The sequence below is a fragment of the Mus pahari genome, chromosome 16 (assembly GCF_900095145.1).
Source record: "Mus pahari chromosome 16, PAHARI_EIJ_v1.1, whole genome shotgun sequence".
In the NCBI taxonomy this organism is placed as follows: domain Eukaryota; kingdom Metazoa; phylum Chordata; class Mammalia; order Rodentia; family Muridae; genus Mus; species Mus pahari.
The window spans coordinates 57972898-57986076 of NC_034605.1; the positions used below are offsets into that span (position 1 = coordinate 57972898).

Genomic DNA, 13179 nt, shown 5'->3' on the forward strand with positions numbered 1-13179 from the left:
TATGTTGTCCAGAATCAGCTTTTTGTGTATTTATCTATTTTAGCTATGAAATGTTTCATAATTTAAAGGCTAAAATAACTCATTTTGAAATATTGCTGATTGAGGCTGTACATACTTAGTATAAAAGCACTTCGGGCAGAGGTTCTCAGCCTTCCTAATGCTGCAACCCTTTAATACAGTTGCTCATCTTGTGGTGACCCCAGCCATAACATCCTTTTTGTTGCTCTTTCATAACTGCAATTTGCTATTATTACAAATTGCAATGTCAGTTTCAGTATTTTCCAATGGTCTTAGGTGATATTTGTAAAAGGGTCATTTGCCTCCTAAAGGAGTTGTGACCCACAAGTTGAGAACCTCTGACTTTGGGGCTTGGAAGCTGGAAGATCAAGGATTTCTAGGTTATCCTTGTCTAGACAGTGAGTTTGAGGCCAATATGGTGTAGCTGAAACTTTCTCAATTAGAAAGAATGATAAAAATCTTGATTTGGAACAATTTTCTTAGATTATTGTTTGTTTTTCTTACTTGGCTTGTTACATTTGACTCTAGCATACTTTGTTTGAAAACTAAGGTCTAAAACTTGATGTACTTTTTTTTTAAACTAATCATTTTTTAAAAATATTTTAAGATTTATTTATTTATGTATGTGAGTACACTGTAGCTGTCTTCAGACACACCAGAAGAGCGCATCAGATCAGATTAAAGATGGTTGTGAGCCACCATGTGGTTGCTGGGAATTAAGTTTAGCACCTCTGGAAGAGCAGTCAGTGCTCTTAACCACTGAGCCATTTCTCCAGCCCCTATATAATTCATCTTTATAATTATCTGTTATGTGTGGGTCAGATTGAGAGCGTGCCCCCGAGTGCAAGTGCTCTCGTGGGCTAGTGGCTTTGAAGGCCATGAGCTACAGTTACAGGCGGTTGGAAGGCTTGGGTGTTAGCAGTCAAACCCAAATGTCTATTTTTATTTTTTTGAAAACTAGGGCATTACACAGTCTTTGTTTGGAACCTATGTAGATCAGCTTGGCTCCCAGCTGTTGACCATCTTGCTTCTATTGCAGAATTATACTGTCCGAAAAAACAACCAAAAAGAAAAAAAGAAAAGCAAGATTTCTGAAGTTGATTTCATAGTTTTGAATTTTTTTCTTTTTTTGAGACATTCATTAACTGCCATGTTGTACTGGGAATTTGAACCCTGGTTTCCTGAAGAACAGCCAATGCTCTTAACTGCTGAGCCATCTCTGTATCTCCCAGAGGATTGTTTTTTTGTTTTTGTTTTTCCTTCAAGGATTTATTTTTATTTTCATTTTTTTTGTTTTGTCTGCCTGTATATATATGTACCACATACATACCCAGTGCCTGTGGCGTGCAGAGGGGAGCACTGGATCCCAGGGAACTGGTGTTATGGCTGGTTTTTAGCTGCCATATGCTGGAAATTGAACCTCAGGTCCTGTTAGAGCAGCAAGTATTCCTAATGGCTGAGCTACTGCACCAGCACTGAGGTGATTTTTTTTTTTTTTTTTTTCTGTTACTCTACCTTTGTTTGTAGGGTTTTGTTTTAGTTTTTGTTTTGTTCTATTTTTCTAGATAGGCTTCTCCTTGTAACAAGCCCTGGCTGTCCTCACTTTGTAGACCAGGCTGTCCTTGAATTCACAGAGCTATAACTGTTTCTTCCATTTGAGTGCTGGAATTAAAGGTGTGTGCTTGGCTGCCCTTTAAAAAAAAAAAAACAACAACAACTATGTCTTACTACATAGCTCTTGCTGGTCTGGAACATGCTATGTAGTCTAGGTTGACCTCTAACTCAGGTCGCTCTCTGCCTGTGCTTTCCTGTTTTAGAGTGTTGTTATTACTGTGATTGATAGAACACCACGACCAAAAGCAACTTGGAGATGGGTCGGTATTTCATCTTATGCTCCCAGGGAGCAGACATCTGTTGCTGAGGAATTTAGATTAGGGACTTGTCTTTGAAGTGTATTACGACAAGCTGTAATCAGTTGTGTTTTAAAAACCGTTACCGGATATTTGTAATAATGTCTTTGGTTATCCTGAGTGTCCTTATTATTCATCTTACTTTGCTTTTGCTACTGTCTAGTAGCCCATGACAGATGCTTTGTGTATTCATACATTCTCACATATAGGTCCACATGCCATGGGGGGTTTCACGTAGAGGTCAGCAGATTTGGAGGGCTCCTGTCTCTCCTCCCCATGTTTCTTAGAGACTGAATTCAGGTTGGCAGGCTGCGTGGATCTTACCTACTGATCTGTCTTGCAGCCCCTTGCTCATAGCAGTGTAGTCTTTTTCTCCAACTTTTTCCTTGAAAAGTTTTTTTTTTTTTTGAGACAGGGTTTCTCTGTAAAGCCCTGGCTATCCTGGAACTCACTTTGTAGACCAGGCTGGCCTCGAACTCAGAAATCCACCTGTCTCTGCCTCCCGAGTGTTGGGATTAAAGGCATGCGCCACCACGCCCGGCTCCTTGAAAAGTTTTATACCAGCAGAAATTTTAAGTATGAAATAAACTATATACATTTAGATATAGAAATTGCACATTTGTGGCAATTCTTAATTAATTTGAATATAAAAGTTAGTATAGTATAGTACAGTATATAACAATACAGTAATTTCCCCTTTAGGTTAAGCATTTCAAATGATGTTAGAAAACACAAATTTTGGGGCTGGAGAGATGGCTCAGCAGTTAAGAGCATTGACTGTTCTGCTCTTCCAAAGGTCCTGAGTTCAATTCTCAGCAACCACATGGTGACTCACAACCATCTGCAATGTGATCTGACACCTTCTTCTGATGTGTCTGAAGACAGCTACAGTGTATTCATATACATATAATAAATAAATCTTAAAAAAAAAAAAAAGAATCCAAAAAACCCACAAATTTTGGGGTCGGCGTGGTTCAGTCAGTGTAGTCCTCTCCTTTCTAAGCATGAGGACCTTTCAGTTCTCAGCACTCAGAAGGTGTTAGTGGTAATACCAGCGAGTGGGGGGGAGGGGGCGGCAGGGCAGGACCGGTGGTGTGGGGCAGGACCGGTGGCTTTGTGAAACAAGTGCTGGAAACTGAACTTGGGTCCCCTGCAGGCAATATGTGCTCTTATCTCTGAGCCATCTCTTCCTGTTTTTAAGACAAGTTTTCTGTAGCCAAAGCTAACTTCAAAATTATTGTGTAGTTTAGGATGGCATTGAACTCTGGATTCATCTGCTTCCACTAACCTCAGCTTAGGTGCATTCTTTTTATTTATTTATTTATTATTTTATTATTTTTTTCTCTTGAGACAGTTTCTCAATATGTATAGCTCTGGCTAGCCTGGAACTCTTCTATAGATCAGGCTGGACTTGTTTATAGAGATGGGCTTGTCTCCCAAGTGCTGTGATTAAAGGCACATACAAATCTCTTGATTTATTTTTAGATAAGGTCTCTTGATATAGCCCAGGCTGGCCTGGAACTCAATTTATAGTCCACAGACTTGTGGAAGTCAGAGCACTGGGCTCCTCAGAGCTAGAGTTATAAGCAGTTGTGAGCCACTAGACTTGGGCATGGGGAGCTGAAGTCATCCTCTGCAAGAGCTGTACATGCTTTTAACTGTTGAGTTATCTTTAGCCCCTTGAAAAATACCTTGATGGAGGCAGTGGTGGCTCACACCTTTAATTCCAGCACTTTGGAGGCAGAGGCAGGCAGATTTCTGAGTTGAGGCCAGCCTGATCTACAGTGAGTTCTAGGACAGCCAGGGCTACACAGAGAAACCCTGTCATGAAAAAAAAATACTTTGACGTATTATTTGTATGTTTGTTTGAGGGTGCTCATAGAGGGCAAAAGGTGTTGGATCTCCTAAAGGGGCAGTTAGAGGAGATTGTGAGCTGCCTGATTTGGGTGCTAGGAATGAACGTGGGTCCTCTGGAACACAAGGAATCGGTCTTAACAGCTCTGAGCCATTTCTCCAGCTACTCAACATGGTTTTGAATACACATCTGCTTTTGGCCTCTTACATACTCAGCAAATGCTGTAACAGCTCTCCTCTCATCATGTGTTTGCTGCAGACCAGACTTAAATTGAACTCAGGATGTCAGGTTTGGTGCCAAGTGTACTTCGCCTGTTGAACTATGGCTATAGGAGGATTGGCTATTATCTTCATGGCAAGTATTCATCCTTCCTTCTGAAGAAATGACTCTTTCGTTCTTATCCAGTTGCCAATAGGAGGCCATATCGCGAATACTACGTGGAGGCTTTTGGAGACCCTTCTGAAAAAGCCTGGGTGGCTGGAAAAGCAATCGTCATGTTTGAAGGCAGACATCAATTTGAAGAACTACCTGTCCTTAGGAAAAGAGGGAAACAGAAAGAAAAAGGATATAGGCATAAGGTAAAGACAATATATAAACAAAAGAACCTCAAAAATTCATCTTCTTATGGGTTGGCTTATGGAAGAAACAGCGTTAATAGATTTGAAACATACTATTACGTTTAGTTAACAGGATATTTGAAAAAATAATAGTTAAAACATAGCATATTTTGTACGAATTAACTCTCCGTAGTTTTCATACAACTTTACAGTGATTATTTTGAGAAGTGATTCTACCTACCTCTGACTCTGCTGAGAGAGGGAATGGACACTATTATGGAGTGACCAGTCTTCTTTGGTTGTCTTTATTTTTGTTTTGTTTTGTTTTTTATTTATTTATTATATGTAAGTAGACTGTAGCTGTCTTCAGACACCCCAGAAGAGGGCTTCAGATCTCATTACAGATGGTTGTAAACCACCATGTGGTTGCTGGGATTTGAACTCAGGACCTCTGAAAGAGCAGTCAGTGCTCTTAACCGCTAAGCCATCTCTCCAGCCCCTGGTAACCTTTTATGTTAGAAGAAAACCATCCATACAATGAGGGTTATGGATCTAATTTACTGGAAGAGTTCTTGCGTACTAAGTATAAATCCCTTGCTTTAATCCCTAAGATTGAACAGGAAAATAAAAAGAAATATTGTACTCACCTCGTTGGCTTGTTTGTTTTTAGACAGGGTTTTGAACCCAGGCTTCCCTGTCTCATACTTGCCAGTACTTGAGTTATAGAAATGTCCCTGTAACATCCGACTTTGATAAGGTGTTTTAGTAGTTTTATTCCTTTTGTTTTCTGCCAGTTTTTAGTTTTGTAGTCTCATATTAATTTATATTTTAATCATGAACATTTCTCTGTGTGAATGGGTTTTGCTTCCTTTGTTTTGCCCTTAGTCAGGGTCTCGCTGTTGAAAGGCAGGCCTCAGACTCAGCCGTAGCCTTGAGGGATGCTGAGGATATGGGCGGGTACACCACACATTTGTTTAGGGTTAGGAAACATAGCATGTTAGGAATCATTTGTTTAGGTTAATGAACATTTGTTGCTTTTTAATTTTTTCTTTTGTTTGTTTTTGAGGTAGGGTCTCTGTGGCCCTTTCTGTCCTGAAATTTGCTAAGTTAATATGTAGACCAAGTTGGCTTTTGAGATCTACTTGCTCCACCCCCAAAGTGCTGGCTTTAAAAAATACATCATCACCCTTTATTTTTATGATGTTGGGAATTCAACACTTGTATCTTTTGCTTGATGCTTTGTTATAGTTTGCTGAGAAAAAAAATTCAATTTCTTTTGTTAAAAATTTTGAGTGCACGTGTGCATATTGGAGTCATCATCTTGCTATGTAGCCCAGTCTACCCTTGCTGTTTTGTTAAAATACAAGAACAAACTTGTCATTCATTGTCTTTTTTTTTTCTCTGTGTCTGTCTCTGGTATCAGTCCATCCATGCCCCCACCCCTGTTGGGAATCCGATTCCAGGGCCTGTTAGGAAAGTACCTGTCGATGAGCTACATCATCAGACCTTGCTCTTTTAGTTTTGTAAAGCTCAAACTCCTCCACCCCTAAACCATAATTCTTTATTTCCTTTTTCCTACTAGTTTTTGTAATTGTCATTCTCTATCCCTGTATTCTCACAGTATGTTACAGTCGGTTGATTAGTTTGATAGGCTCTTGCTGATTTGCCCCAACTAACTGTCAACTCCTGGACTCCTTCCTCAGCCTCCTGAGTAGCTGGGACTATAGGAACACAACACGGTCTTATTTAGAATTTTTGTTGCTGTGTCAAAACATTGTGACCAAAAAGTAAATTGGGGAGGAAAGAAAGTTTATTCGGCTGATACATCCATAGCACTGAATTTATCATTGAATAAAGTGAGGACAGGAACTCAAATAGGGCAGGAACTGATGCAGAGACAATGAAGGAGCAGGGGAGGGAAGACAGGTTGGGGGAGGTGCTCAGTGGCCTGCTTCCTTATAGAATCCAGGACTACCAGCCCAAGGATGGTACCATCCCCAATGAGCTGAGCCCAACCCTACTGATAAGTAATTGAGAAATTCTCTCACGGTTGCATCTCCTGGAGACATTTCTTGAGTTAAGGCTCTTTTCTTTCTGATGACTATACCTGTGTCAAGTTGACAGAAAACCAGCCAGTACAGCTGATTTGTTGTCATCTTGTTACACAAACACACCACTATTAAGCCACAACCCTTCCTTTCTTATTCATCCCCAAGATCTCACATTAAAATAATAAATAAATAAAGAAACCAAATACTTTCTTTAGGAGTGAAAAATTAGGGCACAGTCAGTCAAATCAAAGCAAAACTAAACTCCAATTATCCAGTATCTGCTATCCACTCATGATCTTCTGGACTCCTCCAAAGGCTTAGGGTCACTTCTCTGGCTTTGCCTTCTGTAGTACACTCAAGCTTGACGTCTAGACTCCAGCTGGCCCCTCCACTCCACTGCTGCTGCTATTCTTGGTGGTCATCGCATGGTACTGGCATCTGCAGAATCCTGGGGTCTTCTGCAGCTGGGCTGCATGTTCACCAAAAGCCTCATTGAGGCTCTTTTCATGGCTCCAAACTTCAGCTTCTTTGCATGACCCCCTCTGTCTCTGGGCCTTCAACTGCCACTAAGACTGCAACTTCACCAGTGGTCTCTCACAGGGCTGCTCTTCATGAACTCTTTATGCCTTTCAGAACCACTACCACCTGGGTGACTCTTCTTGCATATTACAGTCTGTCTCCCAGCATGAGGAAGAACCTTTGGCTGCCTCTGTGGTCTCAGGAAACGCTTCCCAGATTTTACCTCAGTGATGCTGAAGGAAAAGATGACTAATTCCTTAGCTCTAGCTAGCTAACCAGCATCAGTTGTCCCAGTAAATCAAAGTTTCACTTCAGTGGTGCACATATGTCTTGTTAATCATGGCTGGCTCTGCAGCCCCAGCTGACCAGAGTGACAGATGTAGTTTTAAATCGCAGACACCCCTGACAGTATTTAAATTTGTCTGAAACTTCACAAGCTAGGCCTTCCATCTTCTGTATTGCTCTCAACATTATTATCTCCCAAGGTCCTACGGGACATCCCACTCAGCTCTTAATACTCAGTAGCTTTTCTAGCCCAAAAGTTCCAAAGTCCTACAACCCTCCCAGAATTCAGTCAGATCTGTTAAAACAATACCCCACTAAGCTGGTACCTACTTACCTTAGTGGTACCTACTTTTTTTGTTGCTGTGACAAAATACCATGACCAAAAAGCAAGTTGGGGAGGAAAGGGATTATTCTGATTACACTTCCCCAGCACTGTTGATCATTGAAGGAAGTCAGGTCAGAACTTCAAAGAGGGCAGGATTCTGGAGGCTAGAACTGATGCAGAGGCCATGGACTGGTGCTGCTTACTGGCTTGCTTCCCCTGGCTTGCTCAGCCTGCTTTCTTACAGAACCCAGGACCACCAACCCAGTGATGGCACCACCCACAATGGGCCCTCCCCCCCTTTGATCACTAATTGGGAAAATGCCTTACAGCTGGATCTCATGGAGGCATTTCCTCAAAGGAGGCTCCTTTCTCTGAGATAACTCCAGCTTGTGTCAAGTTAACACAAAACCAGCCAGTACAAACACCTTGTCCTAGTTTTCAGAGTAAATTGTATAAGAAATAGTTCTTTGAATTGGGTGTGTTTGTTGGTGCTTAGAATTCCAGCACTTAGAAAGCTGAGGCTGGAGTGTCAATTTAAGTTTGAGGACACCCGGTTTACTTAGGAGATCCTCTGCCTCAGTCCGATTTATAGAACAGAACAAAGGGCACTAGTTCTTAGATTGCTGCTTCCCCCAGTGTTTATAACTACTTTTATACTGTTTTTTTCCTAGTCATAATTTGGATAATTCAGAGTTAGTGACACACTTGAACTGCCATTTATAACAAGTACATGGGATTTGTCTTAATCTCTTAAATTAGCATAGCGTCTTGTACTTTATAACTATTCTAATGTTTAGAATTACAAAATACTATATTATAAGGTTGTATTCTCACAGTCTTAATGTAGTCAGTTGTTAGGATGGAAGAGCTTGATTGCTTCTTGCCACTGTTCTCAGTGCGTAGTAGTGGGGGAGGTGTCAGGTTTTGTAGTGAGTTTTAGCTGTGTAGACTTATTAGCTCTCATTAGAAGAATTCACTAGGACTTCTCTGTTTTAGAAACCTGATTTACTTTTATCACTAACATTAACACAGATACATGTGTGATTATGTCTGAAATAGACTCAATAGTCAGTATAGTTAGTACCTGCCAGGAGGCTAACATTCAAGTGATCCTTATATTCTACATAAGTTGTCCAGCCTTCTTTTGTTTTTGTTTTGTTTTGTTTTTGTTTTTGAGACAGGGTTTCTCTGTGTAGCCCTGGCTGTCCTGGAACTCACTCTGTAGACCAGACTGGCCTTGAACTCAGAGATCCACCTGCCTCTGCTTCCCAAGTGCTGGGATTAAAGGCGAGCCCCACCACGCCCGGCTTTGTTGTCGAGCTTTCTAAGTAGTATATATTTGTGACTACTAATTGGTAGGTAGGACCTTGCCAAATAGCACTGTAGGGATCCAGGAACAGAAGGGTCTGGGAAAGTAATTGTATTTGCCCTCAGGCATTTTGTGTACCGATTTTGTTTTGTGTGTCTGCATTAAGTAATTATGCCCTGAAGATAACTTGGTGTTGTGCTCCAGGTCATACATAGCACGTACAGAAGAAAGAGCTCTGGTCACTTAAGTGCCCCAGTGACAGAGGTGGGCCTTCAGCTTTCAGGTCCTGTTGGGGCCCCTGACCCATTCATTCCCCTTGTCTCAGTTCTCCATGCTTCTTTGAAGCTTTGCTTACCTCTCTGCCTTTCTTTTTATGCAGCTGAGCATGTGTGTGCTTGTGCTTTTTCTTACGTCAGGAAGAAAAATTTTTTTTTTTATTCTAAGGTGTAAATATGGAGGGAATGGATCTTGCTTTAGCTATTTAATGTCAATACTTTTTTTTTTTTTTTTTAAGATTTATTTATTATATGTGAGTACACTGTAGCTGTCTTCAGACACTCCAGAGGAGGGCATCTGATCTCATTATGGGTGGTTGCGAGCCACCATGTGGTTGCTTTGATTTGAACTCAGGATCTCCAGAAGAGGAGTCAGTGCTCTTAACCACTGAGCCATCTCTCCAGCCCATGTTAATACTTTGATTTGAAGTTAATAGCCCACTCAGTTTTGCTGATAAATGTCAAGAGTGTGATGATTTTGTTCTAGTTATGATAGGTAATTTGTTTATTTTTGGTTTTCCAAGACAGGGTTTCTCTGTCGCCCTGACTGTTCTAGAACTCTCCCTGTAGACCAGATTTGCCCCAGACTCAAGGATCCACCTCCCTCTGCCTCTGAAGTGCTAGGGTTAGCAGTGTGTAGCACCACATCCAGCATGATAGTTCTGTCAATAACAGTAATGTGTGGAATCCTTGGTGGGCAAGTTGTGATAAACTCAGATGCTAATATTGGGCAGTTTCATAGAAAGTCACTGAAGAACTAGGCACGGATATATATATATATACCTCAATTCAACAACAGAAATTGAACTTTGTTTTTTATCTTTTTTGGGGGTAGGGGTAGGCTGCCTGGCTTCATTCAGAAAGCAGACTTTGAATGAGAACAGCAAGGCTTTCAAGGAGTAGTAGTGGACATCCCATGATGTGGTAGGAGGCAGATGCAGGTGCATTTTTGTGAATGTGAGGCCAGCTTGGTTTACCTACATAATGATTTCCAGGACAGTGAGATCTGCATAGTAAGACCCTGTCTTGAAAAACAAAAGCAAAACAGAACAATAAGATTTAGGTGGATTCTGATTTGAGACTTTTTTTATCTCCCTGTTTTTCTTTTCTTTTTTCCCCCTAATAAATGGTATTCTTATTTTTCCTATTAATTTAAGGTTCCTCAGAAGATTTTGAGTAAATGGGAAGCCAGCGTTGGTCTTGCCGAGCAATATGATGTTCCCAAAGGCTCTAAGAACCAAAAGTGTGTCACTAGCTCAGTCAAGTTGGACAGTGAGGAAGACATGCCATTTGAGGACTGTACAAACGATCCTCATTCAGAGCAGGAACTGGTGCTTAATGGCTGCTTGAAGTCTCTGGCTTTTGATTCTGAGCATTCTGCAGATGAAAAGGAAAAGCCCTGTGCCAAGTCTCGAGTTAGAAAAAGCTCTGAGAATATAAAAAGGACTAGTGTGAAAAAGGGCCTCGTGCCATTTGAAGCACGGAAAGAAGAACGGAGGGGGAAAGTTCCAGAGAACCTTGGCCTAGACTTTATCTCTGGGGGTGTGTCTGATAAACAGGCGTCTAATGAACTTTCCAGGATAGCGAACAGCCTCACAGCATCTAGCACCGCACCAGGGAATTTCCTCTTTTCTTCAAGTGGACAGAACACTGCTAAGACAGATTTTGAAACTCCAAATTGTGATTCTTTATCAGGTTTGTCTGAGAGTGCTTTAATCTCTAAACATTCTGAAGAGAAAAAGAAACTCCAACCAGGCCAGGTCTGTAGCTCAAAAGCACAGCTCTGCTGGGTTGGAGCTGGTCCTGAGGGACAGCGGAACAGTCCTGTCAGTGTGAGTACCACTTCTGATGATGGCTGCAGTGACCTGGATCCCACAGAACACAACTCAGGATTCCAGAACAGTGTCCTTGAAATTACAGAAGCTTTTGATAAAACAGAGAATGCTTTATCGGTGCACAAAAATGAAACACAGTATTCTAGATATCCTGTCACAAACAGGATAAAAGAGAAACAGAAATCCCTTATTACTAATTCACATACAGACCATTTAATGGATTCTACCAAGACAATGGAGCCTGAAACTGCTGAGATGTCTCAGGTCAATCATTCTGATCTTAAAATCAGTAGTCCTATTCCCAAACCCCAACCAGAATTTAGGAATGATGGTCTCACTACAAAATTCAGTGCACCACCAGGCATTCGTAATGAAAATTCACTGACAAAGGGTGGGCTTGCTAATCAATCTCTGTTACCTCTGAAATGCAGACAGCCCAAGTTTCGAAGTATAAAATGCAAGCATAAAGAAAGCCCAGCTGTTGCAGAAACCTCAGCTACAAGTGAGGACCTCAGTTTGAAATGCTGTTCTTCTGATACCAATGGCTCTCCTTTGGCCAGCATATCCAAAAGTGGGAAAGGAGAGGGGCTAAAACTACTGAACAATATGCATGAGAAAACCAGAGATTCAAGTGACATAGAAACAGCAGTGGTGAAGCACGTTCTGTCGGAACTGAAAGAGCTCTCATACAGATCACTAAGTGAGGACGTCGGTGATTCTGGAACATCAAAGGCATCAAAGCCATTACTGTTTTCTTCTGCTTCTAGTCAGAATCATATTCCAATTGAACCAGATTACAAGTTTAGCACATTGCTAATGATGCTGAAAGATATGCATGATAGTAAGACAAAGGAACAACGGTTGATGACTGCTCAAAATCTGGCTTCCTACCGGACTCCAGATGGTGGGGACTGTTCTTCTGGTAGTCCAGGAGGGACAGCAAAAGTTGTGGTGTTAGGAAGCTCCACACACAGTTCTGAAAAGCCTGGAGATAGCACTCAGGACTCTGTTCACCAGAGTCCTGGTGGGGGTGACTCGGCGTTGTCTGGGGAATTGTCTTCTTCCCTATCTGGCTCAGCTTCTGACAAAAGAGATCTCCCTGCTTGTGGTAAAATTCGCTCTAACTGTATCCCAAGGCGCAACTGTGGCCGAGCAAAGCCATCATCCAAATTGAGAGAAACCATTTCAGCCCAGATGGTAAAACCTTCAGTAAACCCAAAAGCCTTAAAGACTGAGCGGAAGAGAAAGTTGAGCCGACTTCCAGCTGTGACACTTGCTGCTAACAGACTGGGAAACAGAGAAAGTGGAGGATCAGTGAATGGCCCAACCAGGGGTGGGGCTGAAGATCCTGGTAAAGAAGAGCCTTTGCAACAAATGGACCTTTTAAGAAATGAAGACACACATTTTTCAGATGTACATTTTGATAGTGAGGTTAAACAATCTGACCCTGATAAAATTCTTGAAAAAGAACCTTCTTTTGAGAACAGAAAAGGCCCAGAGTTGGGCTCTGCAGTGAACACTGAGAATGATGAACCCCATGGTGTTAATCAGGTGGTGCCTAAAAAGCGGTGGCAGCGATTAAACCAAAGGCGCCCTAAGCCCGGAAAGCGTGCTAACAGATTTAGGGAGAAAGAAAACTCTGAGGGTGCTATTGGAGTCTTACTTCCTGCTGACACTGTGCAGAAGGCCCGGGACGATTACTTAGAACAAAGAGCTCCTCCTACAAGCATACTTGAGGACTCAGCAGCAGATCCCAATCATGGCAGCCACGCTGAATTGGTTGGGCCTCGGCTGAATGTTTGTGATAAGTCCAGTGTTGGCATGGGTGATGTAGAAAAGGAGACAGGAATTCCCAGTTTGATGCCACAGACCAAGCTCCCTGAGCCAGGTAAGAACTCTATTTGGTAAAAAGTGAGGAGAATTTGTTGATAATGTTTCTTTTCTGACAAAGTTGCTCATTTGAAGACCCTGGGTCTGTTTGTTGTCATGGAAAATGTGTTACAAACTTGGAGTCAGAGTTACCACTTGACTAAGAAGACGGATATTTAAATCTGGGATATTTGTATTTTCAAACTTTTTAGTTTTGTGTTAGCTATTGGGAAATTGAATTTAAGACCTCAGTGGATGTCCAGCAGCATACTGCTACTGAGTTTCCTGTTAATTTCTTACTAGCTTTTTTTTTCCTTTTTGTAAGTCCCGATAATTTTTTCTCCTTTCCAGTTTCTTTTTTTTTTTTTTTT

At 41.5% G+C, this 13179-nt stretch overlaps 1 protein-coding gene across 13 annotated transcripts in view; it reads left to right on the plus strand.

Annotated features, from left to right (window-relative positions):
• Window positions 1–13179, plus strand: part of Nsd1 (nuclear receptor binding SET domain protein 1) — a 105395-nt gene that overhangs the window by 29404 nt on the left and 62812 nt on the right. For all 13 annotated transcript variants that reach the window (XM_029547473.1, XM_029547470.1, XM_029547474.1 and 10 more), the window contains 2 exons: window positions 4189–4361; window positions 10262–12827. In XM_029547473.1, coding sequence (XP_029403333.1) covers window positions 4189–4361; window positions 10262–12827 — 2739 coding nt within the window. The remainder of the gene's footprint in view (window positions 1–4188; window positions 4362–10261; window positions 12828–13179) is intronic.